The sequence below is a fragment of the Athene cunicularia genome, assembly GCF_003259725.1.
Source record: "Athene cunicularia isolate RWA chromosome 28 unlocalized genomic scaffold, athCun1 chr28_part2, whole genome shotgun sequence".
NCBI lineage: Eukaryota > Metazoa > Chordata > Aves > Strigiformes > Strigidae > Athene > Athene cunicularia.
The window spans coordinates 1,288,367-1,300,440 of NW_020799140.1; the positions used below are offsets into that span (position 1 = coordinate 1,288,367).

The 12,074-nt window shown below is 42.1% G+C and overlaps 1 protein-coding gene across 4 annotated transcripts in view; it reads left to right on the forward strand.

Moving 5' to 3' along the window:
- Nucleotides 1-12,074, forward strand: part of DOT1L (DOT1 like histone lysine methyltransferase) — a 66,135-nt gene that overhangs the window by 2,441 nt on the left and 51,620 nt on the right. For all 4 annotated transcript variants that reach the window (XM_026865226.1, XM_026865229.1, XM_026865227.1 and 1 more), the window contains exon 2: nucleotides 11,997-12,040. In XM_026865226.1, the coding sequence (XP_026721027.1) occupies nucleotides 11,997-12,040 (44 nt within the window). The remainder of the gene's footprint in view (nucleotides 1-11,996; nucleotides 12,041-12,074) is intronic.

Genomic DNA, 12,074 nt, shown 5'->3' on the forward strand with positions numbered 1-12,074 from the left:
GGTGGGGGGGTGCCAGGGTTGGGGGGGTGAGCATGGTGAAGCTGCCCCTTCAGCCTCTGTCTGCAGTTCCGAAGCATGGTGGCAAGACCCTCTGTTGGGAAGCTGTGTGTGGGGTGGCTCTGTGAACTGGATCGCTGAAAATATCTGGGCTGGAAAAAAAATGTTCCAGTGTTTTCACAGCCGGCACCCCCCTCCGCCCTGATCTGTAATCTGACTCATGCTGCCTTCCCAGGGCAGCGGTGCCGGTACAAAGGAGGGGGTGGCGAGCAGAGGAAACTGTTGAGCTGACTTTGCCAGGCAAAACCTCCTCACACCCTGCGTAATCACCCAGAAATTCGGCAGCGGTGGCAGAGGTTAGGGGATTTTCTCTGATTTAATAGATGCTGTTGATGCAGCTTGTTGGGAAATGTTTGTGGGGATGACTAATTACTTATAGAAACTGCTGTAGTGAAGAAAAGGTTTGAAAACTTTAACGGACTTCCTATTTCTCAACACCTCTCTGTCCTCCTCAGTTCTAAAAGAAAAAAAAAAAATGTGGAGTGGGGAGAGTGAATAGTGTAAAACTGGGAAATAATTGACCCTGTCATTTCAAAAGTACTTGGGTTTCTCTAGTGCCCAGCGAATAAACAGAAGCAAATGACAGAGTTGGCACAGTTGCATCATTTTTTCTATATTTTTCTGCTCTAACAAATGCCAAAGGGAACCCAGCAATGTGCTGTTGGGAGGTGAGTTGGCCTCACAAGGCGAGGAAGACCATAACTGTGCAGCGTTTAATTGTGCAGCACGTGGTTATTACAGAATAGCAGTTTTCTTCTGGGCTTTACCCTTTGAAGTATAACTTGCCATGAGTGACAATTGGTACTTGTTCAGTTTTCAGACTGGCTTTTGTTCAAAGCTCTGACCCATTGGATACAATATAAATAATGAGTTCAGTTAACGTACACTTTTTTCCTAGTATTTCTGTGTGAAAAGTAAAAGTTGTTGTCTTGTATTGCGTCTTACAACCACAGTAGTCTTTTTTTTTTTTTTTTTTTCATATTAACTGCATTATCTCAAGGGTAGTTGCTGAAAGACAGATTAGCTGTTCAAGATTGCCTTTCTTTTTCTTTTTTTTTTTTTCATTTTTTTTTTCCCTATCAGCAGATGGGTGAGGATTAATGTTCCTGTCCTGGCTAAAGTTCCAGCTCAGGCAATTCAAATTTATCTACCTAAAATTCACCCATCAGTTACAGTTGGACACAGTATTGAAAGCTTTTAGTGTGCCAAGGGAAATCCATGCCACCACATGCAACTCCAACTCTTGTCCTTCATGGCAGCCTTAATATATATGGAGATGATTATCCTTTCAAGTCTCAGATATGTGACTGAATTGTGTTTCTCCTGGGAATTTAGGCAAAATATCTTACCCCTTGGTATGCAAGATTTATGGGAAATTTAATCACCCTTCTCCCCAGACATCCATATGTCTACTTTTGTACTCTTCCTTCTTTCTTTTTTCCCCTTTCATACTGCCTTGCTTTTTTTCTTCCTGCTTTGAGTTAACCTTTGACTGTCTGATTAAAGCTCTTTACTGTAATGATCAAGACAAGGACCAGAGTGGGGTGTTTTTTTTGTTGTGTTTTTTTTTTTTTTCCCTTACAGTGTATTTATCAGAGATTGAAAAAGTATCTTAATATATTTAAAATTTTTTTGTTTAATTTATTTTCTCCTTCCTGACAGAAGGATCCACAGACACAGGAGAAGTTCATACTAGGAATTGTGAACATAATCCTAGAATGGTTTGGGTTGGAAAGGACCCTAAAGCTCATTTAGTTCCAATCCCCTGCCCTGGGCAGGGCCACCTTCCACCAGCCCAGGTTGCCCAAAGCCCCGTCCAACCTGGCCTTGAACCCTGGCAGGGAGGGAGCAGCCACAGCTTCTCTGGGCAGCCTGTGCCAGGGCCTCACCCCCCTCACAGGGGAGAATTTCTTCCTGATATCTAATCTAAATCTGCCCTCTTTCAGTTTAAAACCGTTACCCCTCATCCTATCCCTACCCCCCTGATCAAGAGTCCCCCTCCCTTTCCTGTACCCCTTTCAGCCCTGGGGGGCCGCTCTAAGGTCTCCCCGGAGCCTTCTCTTCTCCAGTTGAACCCCCCAACTCTCTCAGCCTGTCCTCACAGGGGGGGCTCCAGCCCCTGAGCATCTTTGTGGCCTCCTCTGGCCCTGCTCAAGCAGGTCTGTGTCCTTCTAATGCTGTTGGTGCCCCCAGAGCTGGACCCAGCCCTGCAGGGGGGTCTCATGAGAGCAGAGCAGAGGGGGAGAATCCCCCCTCTTGACCTGCTGCCCACATGTTCTGGATGCAGCCCAGGACACGGTTGACTTTCTGGGCTGTGAGCACACATTGCTGGGTAATAAAACTGAATATACGATGATATTGGCCGCATGCTGCTATAGATATCAAATTGAGTAGGTACTATTTTTAGAGCATAGGAAGACGGTGAGTATATTTTACAGCAGGAAATGATGGCTTCATAGATATGAACAGATCTATGAATAACGAAAAAGTTCCTGTTCTGAGTGTTTTGTTTTGTTTTCATGAGTGAATGAGAGTTTCCTAAAAATCTACACTGAAAAAACTTCTTAGTGTAAGGTGAAAAATCTAAGGAACTCCTGAAGACAACTAAATGAAGGATTGGAAACTTTAAAAAAACAAAACACTACAGAAAGTTCTGAATAACTTTCTTAGTAAAAATTAACAGGTTTTAATACTGTTTCTGCAGTGGAGAAACTTTCTGATATTTTCTGTATCATGTGAAGGGCAGTTTCCAGAGGTTTAGGCATTAACTTGCCATTTATTTCTAACAGCTCAGCAATATTACTAGTTTTTGACGGTACATACTTTTGAAATTCTAAAAAGTTTGAACTTTTAAGACTGCTTTTTCATTCCTCAGCTGGATTTCCTTTGGGTTGCAGGTGATCCCCGCTTGTTTTCGTATCATTTGGCAGCAAAGCCCTTCGGTACTGAGAGATCAGGTGCTGGCACAGGGCAGCCCCTGACCCTCTGAAGCTGGGGACTGGAGTCTGTGTTCGTCTTGCTTTGGCTTTGTGCCTGCCTACTAGAACAAATAGTCATTTGCAATGTATGAAGAATACATTGTAATATTGAAGGTCATTTAAAAGTCTTTAAAATGGAAGCTTTTAAAAAATGGTTGGCACTCGGAAATTCATGTATACTGTTCAGAATCTTCACTGGGTGGAGCTTGTATCACTGTTCCTCAGCAGAAGTTGATGCTTACAGGAGGAAAACTGCAAACATGCATATTTTTCTTTTGTATGTCACAAAACATCTTTTTTTAGGAGCTCAGTGGGCTTCAAAAGAGTACAAGATTTTACTGTTAACTTCTGTTATGTAGAATATCTATGCATGTTAGGTAGGAGCAGAATTCCTCAGCTGTCCAAGACTGAGTTATCTTTACAGAATGAAAAGTGGTGGTTTAGGATGTTACTGTCTTACCAGTGGCCTGCAGGATGCTTCCCCCTGGCCTGCCAGTTTTCCTTGCAGGAGGTGGGGATCTGCTGTGCAGACAGCAAATGCAGACCAAAGAGCTTGGTTGTGCCATGAGCTTCCTCCCAGCACTCACCAAGGATGTGGGAAGACTGTAAACTTGAGAAAGAGATGGTTGCCACTTTCGGCAACAGCAATTTCGGGTATTCATTTCTATCAGCAGTAACCCTTTGCTTAAGTTTCAAATAAAGCTTTGTTCCTGGTAGCGTGGATGTATACGGCTGTTTTCTGCTCCCCTCCCCTCTCCAGTTACTGCTGCACGGGAGGGTTATTTCTTTATTAACACAGGCTGTGGCTCATTGGTAGGTGGAAGTTTGAAACTGGTACGTCTGTGAGTAGAAATAACTCCTGCCATCTCTGCTTGGCTGTTGTGCCTAACCTGCCCTCACCCTTGTAACAGCGTGTTTGTACGCTGGTGTGGTGAATTGGTCTGGTTGAAAAGTAACTAAGGCAAAACACCAAAAAGGTGGAGTTTTAGCTTAGGCCTTTCCTTGGCTTTACTGTGTGCGTGCAGAGGCGCTGCTGGCCCAAAGCAGGAGGCGGCTTTGGGCAAGGCAGGTGGCTGTGTTGGTTTAAACTGTTTGTGAAATGATGGTAGGGCTGCCTGCCTTGTTGACTCGAGCGAAAGCCCAGCAGCCCGCTCTGTCCCAGAATAAGCAAACACTGGGCTCCTTTGCGTGTAGGCGCAGGGCTGCTTCAGCTGCTGGGATTGCTGCAGCATCTGCGTGCTCCCTCCAGCTGTCGTATTGTGGGAACAGTTTACCATTGCCTAAACCTTAACTGCAAGGGCAATAGGATACACCAGTGCAAGGTACCTTTTTACCAAAAGAGTTGCATTCCCCTATATATATTCCAGTATAAACATTCTGGATTTTTTTTTTTTTTTTAACTAGTCTGTCTTTTTGCATAATAGAACTACTACTTACTTATGTCAGGACTATGTCTAGTTTACTGAGACTAAAGCCAGTAGGTCATCCTGCTGTAACTGTCCCGTGTGTGTATTGCCGTAGACACCCCTGCAGAGTGATTGCATGTTAATATATTTACACAGCCCCTCCTATGCACTATCATGGGAACCATTCCCTTGTGAGGTGCCTGTAGCAACAGTTGGAATTGCTATGTGGAAAAGCAAACCAGTTTTACTGTGGTTTAGGTAGCTGCAAGGAATGTGTGAGTCCCTATTGCAGCCAGATCCCCAACCGTCTTGTCCACAAATTCTGGATCACCTGTACTCATGCTATGAGGATTACCAGGAGCAGCTTGGATTTTCTTTTCTAATGCCTGTTTCCTTTGTTAACTCAGTAGTTTTAGTATATTTTGGATCTTGGGCCAAACTTTTTTTTTTTTTTCTTTTTCCCTTTATGTAGCTGTTAAGGAGGCCATAATGCCCCCAGTGTTTTCCATTTAGTTCTGTGTGACAGTAAAGTTACTAACTACTGAAACTACATCAAACTGTCTGCTCTCTTGCTGTGTGGGAGCTGGGTTTCAAAATGCAGTCTTGGTAGCTCTTGCTTCCCTCACCGCTTCTCTGAGGCTGGAAGGAAAAGAACGGACACAAGCTGTTCTCTGCAGGAGATGTCTTTTTATACATACTAAAATATATGTATACTTGTGAATGTCCTTATACTTCCTTGATTAAGGAAACAACAATAATTGGATGCTTGAAAAAAGACTTTTGGTCTTTGTCTCACTTGGTAAGAAAACTTGTGCTTTGGTTGTTGCTGTGGTAACTAAATGACAATCATGATTTGGGATAAAATCTGGTAGTATTAAAAGAAGTCTAGCTATATGATATGAACTGTTGCACGGAGCCGACTTTTCCTTACTCAGCGTGCAAAAGTAGCATTTGAGCACGAGGCAAAGACCTTAAAATATGAAGTGACTGAAGGCATTAGCTGGCAGGACTTGGGGGCTTGAGATCTTTCCTTTTGTCCAGCTGGCCTGCAGGCAGCCCTTTGCTGCAGTAGCAGCTGGAAGTACTTTGGTTTTGGCTTTTCATAGGCTCTTGTCAACCACTGTTTGCAGGTGTATTGAATATTGGGCATAGAGTGTACTGGTGAATCTTTCTAGACAAGGTGTAAATTAAGTTAAACCCTGGGGGAGGAGGAATGCGAACTTCTGATGGGCTGAAGGCAGTGGTTTTCAGAGGGCATCTGTGTGCCACGCCGAATGCTGGATGCTTTCCTGGTTCCTGTGGGGAAGCTGCAGCTGCAGTGGCTCACATTGCCTTTCTTGGTGTCTAGAGAAATGCTTATCATTCTCCACAGATGGAGGAAACCTAGGGGACATTAAAGAGGCACTTGTCCCACTAGCCTTCTGCAAGATTGATTGGCTTTTCCTAATCCATCTTTTTGATCTCTGCTAACCATCTTGTCTCCAGCTGTAACATCCTCTCGTTTGAATTTATGGACCACTGCCTGGGGAGAGAGCTGCCACTGCAGGCAACCAAGCTGTGCTTTAAAACCAGGGGCTAGTGAGACTGACCTCTTCTGTTTTGTGAGTTAAATAGATCTTACGCGGATCAGAATTTGGCAAATCCAAATGACTTCTGATAATAGATGAGTGGAGTTGGTGTTTAGTGCTGGGGAGCCAGTTGTTACCTTGTCAAAGTGTTGGAAGTGGAATTATCTGAAGACAATCGTTACAAGGTACATGAGTGTTGCCATCGGTTTATTTGTAACCAGCGTGTTTCAGGTTTTGTTTTCTCTGAATTGTTTGGATTCATCTGGTGGACAGTGAAAAGTTTGTAGGAGATCTCTTCCTCCTGCTTTGCAAATGCTTGACCACAGCTTGCACGTTTCCGAAGAGCTGCTTTGGCCATCTAGCCTGGTTTTGGGGGAGGAAGTGCAGTCTAGCGAGTCAAACACTGAACTGGCTCTGCAAAGGTAAGAATTACTTTTGCTGTGGGACAGTTTAGTCTTGGGCAATCAAAGCTACGCACAAAAGAAGAGCAGATAAGGGCTCTTAAATTTCTGTGTACGGTGCTTTGAGAGCTGCTGGTTGAAGGTGCATGAGCTGTATTTATTTGCTTCAAGACTTTATCCAGATTTTCAAACCATTTGTTCTCCTCTCAGGTTTGCAGGTTTGGGCTTTCTGCTACCTTTACTGTGTAGCAATGTGTAGACTGATCAGATCTCACAAGGATCCCATTTTGCATGTGGGGAAATGAAGTTTAAAAAAAAAAATACAGTGTTCACTCCCAAGCACCAACTTACGGTTATCCTTAAGATGTAAATTTGGAAGGGCAACAGGGGGTTTGGTTTTTCCTTGCTTCAGGCAATGATGGCCACCCAGTATAAGGGGACATGTTCTTCGTGTTTGAGGAAGAAACATACAATGTTTAAATCCGTTGCTTTAGGTTAGAGCTTCACTTTAGAGTACGTGTTGTTGCACTGTGAGATAACTAGTCCTGTACCAATACACCCAAGAGTCTAGGATGCTGTACTGAATTATATCAAAATAATGCCATTAAGATATCCTAAGGGATGTTAACTTGAAAAAAAATAATGTAACCAAAACAGCCACACCTTGTGGAAGAGTGTAGTGCTTTCTTTTTGGTGTGAATTACAATCTTTCATAAGGGTGTGTGGCAAAATATAACAAATTGCAATTTTTACTTTTACCTTGTTGTTGCAGAGCATTCTGCCAGAACTTTTAAGTCAACCTGTTTTTATTAGAAATTCGGTGCTTTGCAGAACAAACTTGTGTATAAATAACTGAAATGTGTTTGGTACTGGTACGGTGATGGTCTGGTACTATATGATGCGAAGTATGATTAGGGCTCCTTTAATTTTTCTTAGGTAGGTGCTAGAGTAATAGTTGTGATTACTACTGAGAACTTATGGTCATGTTTGATTTTTTTTTTTCTTTTTTAAATTTGGCTTAACAAAAAGTATGCGATTATAGAAAATGATACATGAAAATACATTATTTGGAAATAGATTGGGGGCACTGTCTTGGCCTTTAAAACCACATATAGGCCTTCTCATATCTGCAAGATACAAAATGTCTTTTGTACAAGGAGGGCTGGCTGACTTGAGCATTGAACCAAGCAGAAACATTCATTACATTCATTGTCCTTTTTTTTTTTTTTTTTTCCTTCTTCCCCCTGTGATCAGAGAACTGAGCCTAAACTGCAGGAAAAGGTCCTAACTGAGAATAATCAGGATGGGAAACTTCTGGAGAAGAGGTGAAGGGAAAGATCAAACTCTTAAAAATTGCTCTGTGACCTAATCTCCATGTCCTAAAGGGCAAAAGCGCTAATGCGGCTTGTTGATTTTTGTAGGAGGACTCCGTCTGCTTGGCACGGTGTATAAGCAGGAATCGTGCATGCTCGTAGGGCTTCTGGGCACTGGTGTACTAAAAGTAATAGCAGTGGGTGTGTTTCTGGCTTCAAACTTAACTCCTGTGTTTAGAGTTGTAGTAACATGTGGATGGAGAAATCTGCCGAAAGAATCGGAACTGTGAAGCTGTTCAGTCGTGCTGGCTGAAACTGTTCTCCACAGAAAATTGGATTCTCTTATAAGTGACTTTTGAAAAAGTGTCTGCTTTCTTTCCATTATTTTCCCATTGAAATGTCTTGGCAAAAACTATTGAATTTTCTCTGAGAGCTCACGTTTCAATTTTAAATTGAACGTTTAGGTTGAAAATAAGAGTTCTTTATAATAAATTTTAGCTGGAGAGAATTGACTGCAATAACTACCTTTTAATGTGTGTTTAGGGTTTTTTTTTATAAGCTTGTTATGAACAGCTTTGGGCAGTCTCAATAATTACTATAGACTGCAACTTTTAACTTTAAATACTTAGTCCACAGACCACATTAAAGAGATAAGGTCTTGTCTCATGAAATAGCTTCCATTTATGTGGCTCAGAAGATTCCGAGGGCCCCTCAAACTACATAAATATAGGAACATTGCAAAAGTACAGCCAGGCCAACGAGCAGCACGTAGCATACTTCACATCAGTGTGTAGTGGAGGAGGGAGGGCGGGAGGGAGAACAGCTTGGAGCAGAGTTGGAGGATGAATGGAACTCCTCTGCGTGACAGAGAGTACCGTGGCATCATCTCGTGACTGCGAACAGAACAGATAGGCTTCTTGAGACTCGTCCAAAAGGCTTCTGTACAATGTATTTCATGATTGATAGCCAGTCTGTTTGTAGGAGGCTCTTTACCAGGATATTTTACTGACAAAGCGTTGTGAGTACGGATGCAGATGCAGCGTGAAGCTGCGCTCTCACCGGTGCCTGTTTGCTGAAGTATAACACAACGTGCCTGTGTAACGTGCCAGCACTGGAGGTGTAGCTGGCGTGCTGGTATTGGTCACAGGTCACCGCAACCTGAAAAATTAAAAGCAAAACAAAACAATTAAAAAACCAAACCCAAAACGTCTGAATTTGAGAAGCTTCAGGCCATCTTTGAGTGTGCTGGGCTGAGCTGGGTGTAAGGTTTTTCAGACTGCTCTCACTACAGCAGAGCCATTGGGAATTGCTGCCAGTCCCTCCCAACCTGCTGGTTTCAGTGGGCATCCAGTGGGTCTGTCAAAGGATCTGGCTTAAAGCCGCTGCACCCCACCCAGTGCATCTGCTTGAAGGGAGGATGGGGCAGGGGCCGACGCTGGTTGGAGCGGAGTCTGTGGGTTTGGTGAGGTTTCTATTCAGCTTGCCTTTTGAACTGCCGAAGACTATCAGTGTCATAAACAATCGCATGGATACAGATGTGATGACTGGTGCTGTTTCGTGTCTATTCTTATTAAATCTTACAACCATAATGTTGAAATGGGACAAAAAAATTTCTCTAAAGAAAGGGAAACTGTTCTGTATTTCCTTTAGATCTGTTTTTCCTCCCCTTTCCTCCTCCATTTTCCATGGCCGCCTCTGCTTGGAAGAGATGTTGGGAGATCATCTCTCATTTTGTTTGCAAGAATTGCATGAGATCTTGGGAGCTATTCTACTCGGATAAAGTATGTTAGTTATAGAGTATAGTAAACTCGGTAAGTGTTTCAACATGAGAAATTTAGCAGCAGTAAATATGGAACTGTTTTCAACTTCATTATTCCTAGATAATGACTAAACTCAAAAAGGCCCCTTCTGGCTGGAATTTCCACATGAGGTTGTGTGAGTAAAACCAGTTGCTTAAACTGGATGATTTGTAGTTGTGCATTGTGATATTTTTTGGTTGTCGTTGTTAAATTTATTTTTCACAAAACAAAAAGGAATCTGTTAATTAATTATTTTTGGTCATTTATAGGGGCATTTTCTTGAAGACCTGTAGGACAAGGGGTTTCTCCATGTGTTCTGCTAGCACTGAAACTGTCCGAAACCACTCAATGAAGAATATAACTTCTTCAGAGAAAACGATTATGCCAGAATAAGCATAAATTCACTTTTCCGGTATAATGTGCTTATATTGATAAAGCATATTCTTACTATACAGGAACACAGTTTACTGGAAGAGTTACCCCAAGGGGCTTCTACTGTGATAATTCTATGTGTAGCAAAATGTGAAAATTTATAGGGGATGTTTATGGATGAGTTTGAGTGTCTTGGGTTATTTTCATGTTTTACAGATAAGAAATGAAAAGAAAGAGAAGTCTTCCTCCTCTGTGCTTTTTCTTCTTGTATATGTGCACTGAGAGTCAGGAGCAGATTTTAGTTCAGTTGCTTCCCTGTTTTATAGGCCAAGATTTATCGATAAAATTACTTACCTGACATTGCTAAACTGAAATTGGGTGACTGTTTAGTGGTGCTGTTGGTTTCTGTTGGATCTGGGCTGTCCCAGTCAGGCCCTGAGTGGAGGCCACAGCCTGGAGGAAGCACAACCCCAGAGCTGTTCTTACATGGCTTGCGATGTTTGGGGTGTTTCTGTAGCATTGACGTGTTGTTAAGAAACATGACCAAGGTGACACTCAGCTTCAAGGCCACTGTGTATTGGATCCCAGATGTCCTGACTACTTCTGTGTTGACTGTTTCTTTCTCCCTTTTGATATTGTAACCAGAATGGGGTTTTTGTTAGTCTCTTGTGTGACTTCTAGATACAAGGTTAACTTTTTGCATTCTGAAAAGAAAGGCTTTTCCTAGTCAAATAAGAAGTGTTTCCTCATACCTTTAATATAAGAGACTTAAGAAGTATTTGCCTGCCTTTCTATCCCTCTCAGTCATGACATTTTTATCCAGGTATCTAAAGGGCTGTGTCTAAGTTGCTTGGAATGAGAACTTCTATGAGACTGGCTGATCCTAAGTATGTAAACTGGTTATACAAGGGGAAATCTGTTTCCTCATGCAAGTAGTGATGAAAAAAGCTTCTATTTGACTTATGTCATTCCACGTCTTGAAGAAATAAAATTTATCTCAGCCATTTTCTGTCATCTGTCCGTTAGTGTTTCTCTTCTTCCATTCCCTTCCTTCCCCTGCTCCCAATCCTCTGCTTTCTGTTGCCCATCCGACTCTTTGCTGTAGAATTTCCTGCTGGTAACTCTATAGAAATGACATTTCTGCAGCAGAAGACAAAGGAAATTATTAGAGTGAGTCTTTATAGTTCTAACTCTAGAAGGACCTTAAAGATTAGACTCCTAATTAAAAGGTCAAAGCCACTTCAAGAAACAAATGTCTAAAAATAATGTCAATTTTGTGCAGATGGACTCTGGTAACTACGGTTTCACAGGATGGATACAACAATATATGTATGTAGGAAGTCCTATAACTCCCCTAAAATAGAATTTTTTTATAGCATGGTTCAAGGGCTTTATTGGCACAAATTCGGAATGGATTGCTAAACTCTCTTGTGCTTATGTTGCTCCCGAGTGAACTCCCAAATTAAAGTCAACAAACATCTGTGCCTCACAGTCTAGTGTGTACTTGCAATGCACAAGTTTTAATGCGTTTTGTGCGCGTGTGTTTTGTTTTGTGGTTCATGAAAAGGTCTCAATATTCAGGCCTCATTTTTGTTTCGTGTGCTATGAGGTTTGGTTTTTTTCCTACACTGATATCCAGTCCTACTGTTTATTTGATGCTTTATTTTAGAAAGCCCATTCACTGTGCTAGAATCTTGCTGCCCATATGGAGATGTGAGCATGTACCAGATGCTGGGTTGATGAAATCAGCTGTTCATTGTGGAACTTGCAGTCAAGTACCTACCGCATACCAATAATCCTCAAGGGTATCGGCTACACAATTCCTGATTTCAGGAAATGGCAAAGAAATAAACAGAACAACAGTTCCTTCATGTAAATATTCTGCTAGTCCATAGAAACTTGAGAAATGTATTTCCCTTATTTTTTTCCTTAGAGAACTCACGTGGATGGGTTTAATGGCCTGGGTGGCAATCAATCAAAGACTCCTTTCCTTGTATGCTTTCCACCTGTATTTTAAAAAAGAGTGTGATTCCTGTAACCTTCTGACAAAGGGCACACCTCATGTCTCCTTGAAAACATCTCTACTTTTCTTTTTATTTCAGGACAAACACCATGATGCTGCTCATGAAATTATCGAGACAATTCGGTAAGTGTTCAATGCAGATGTGGCTAGAACCCTC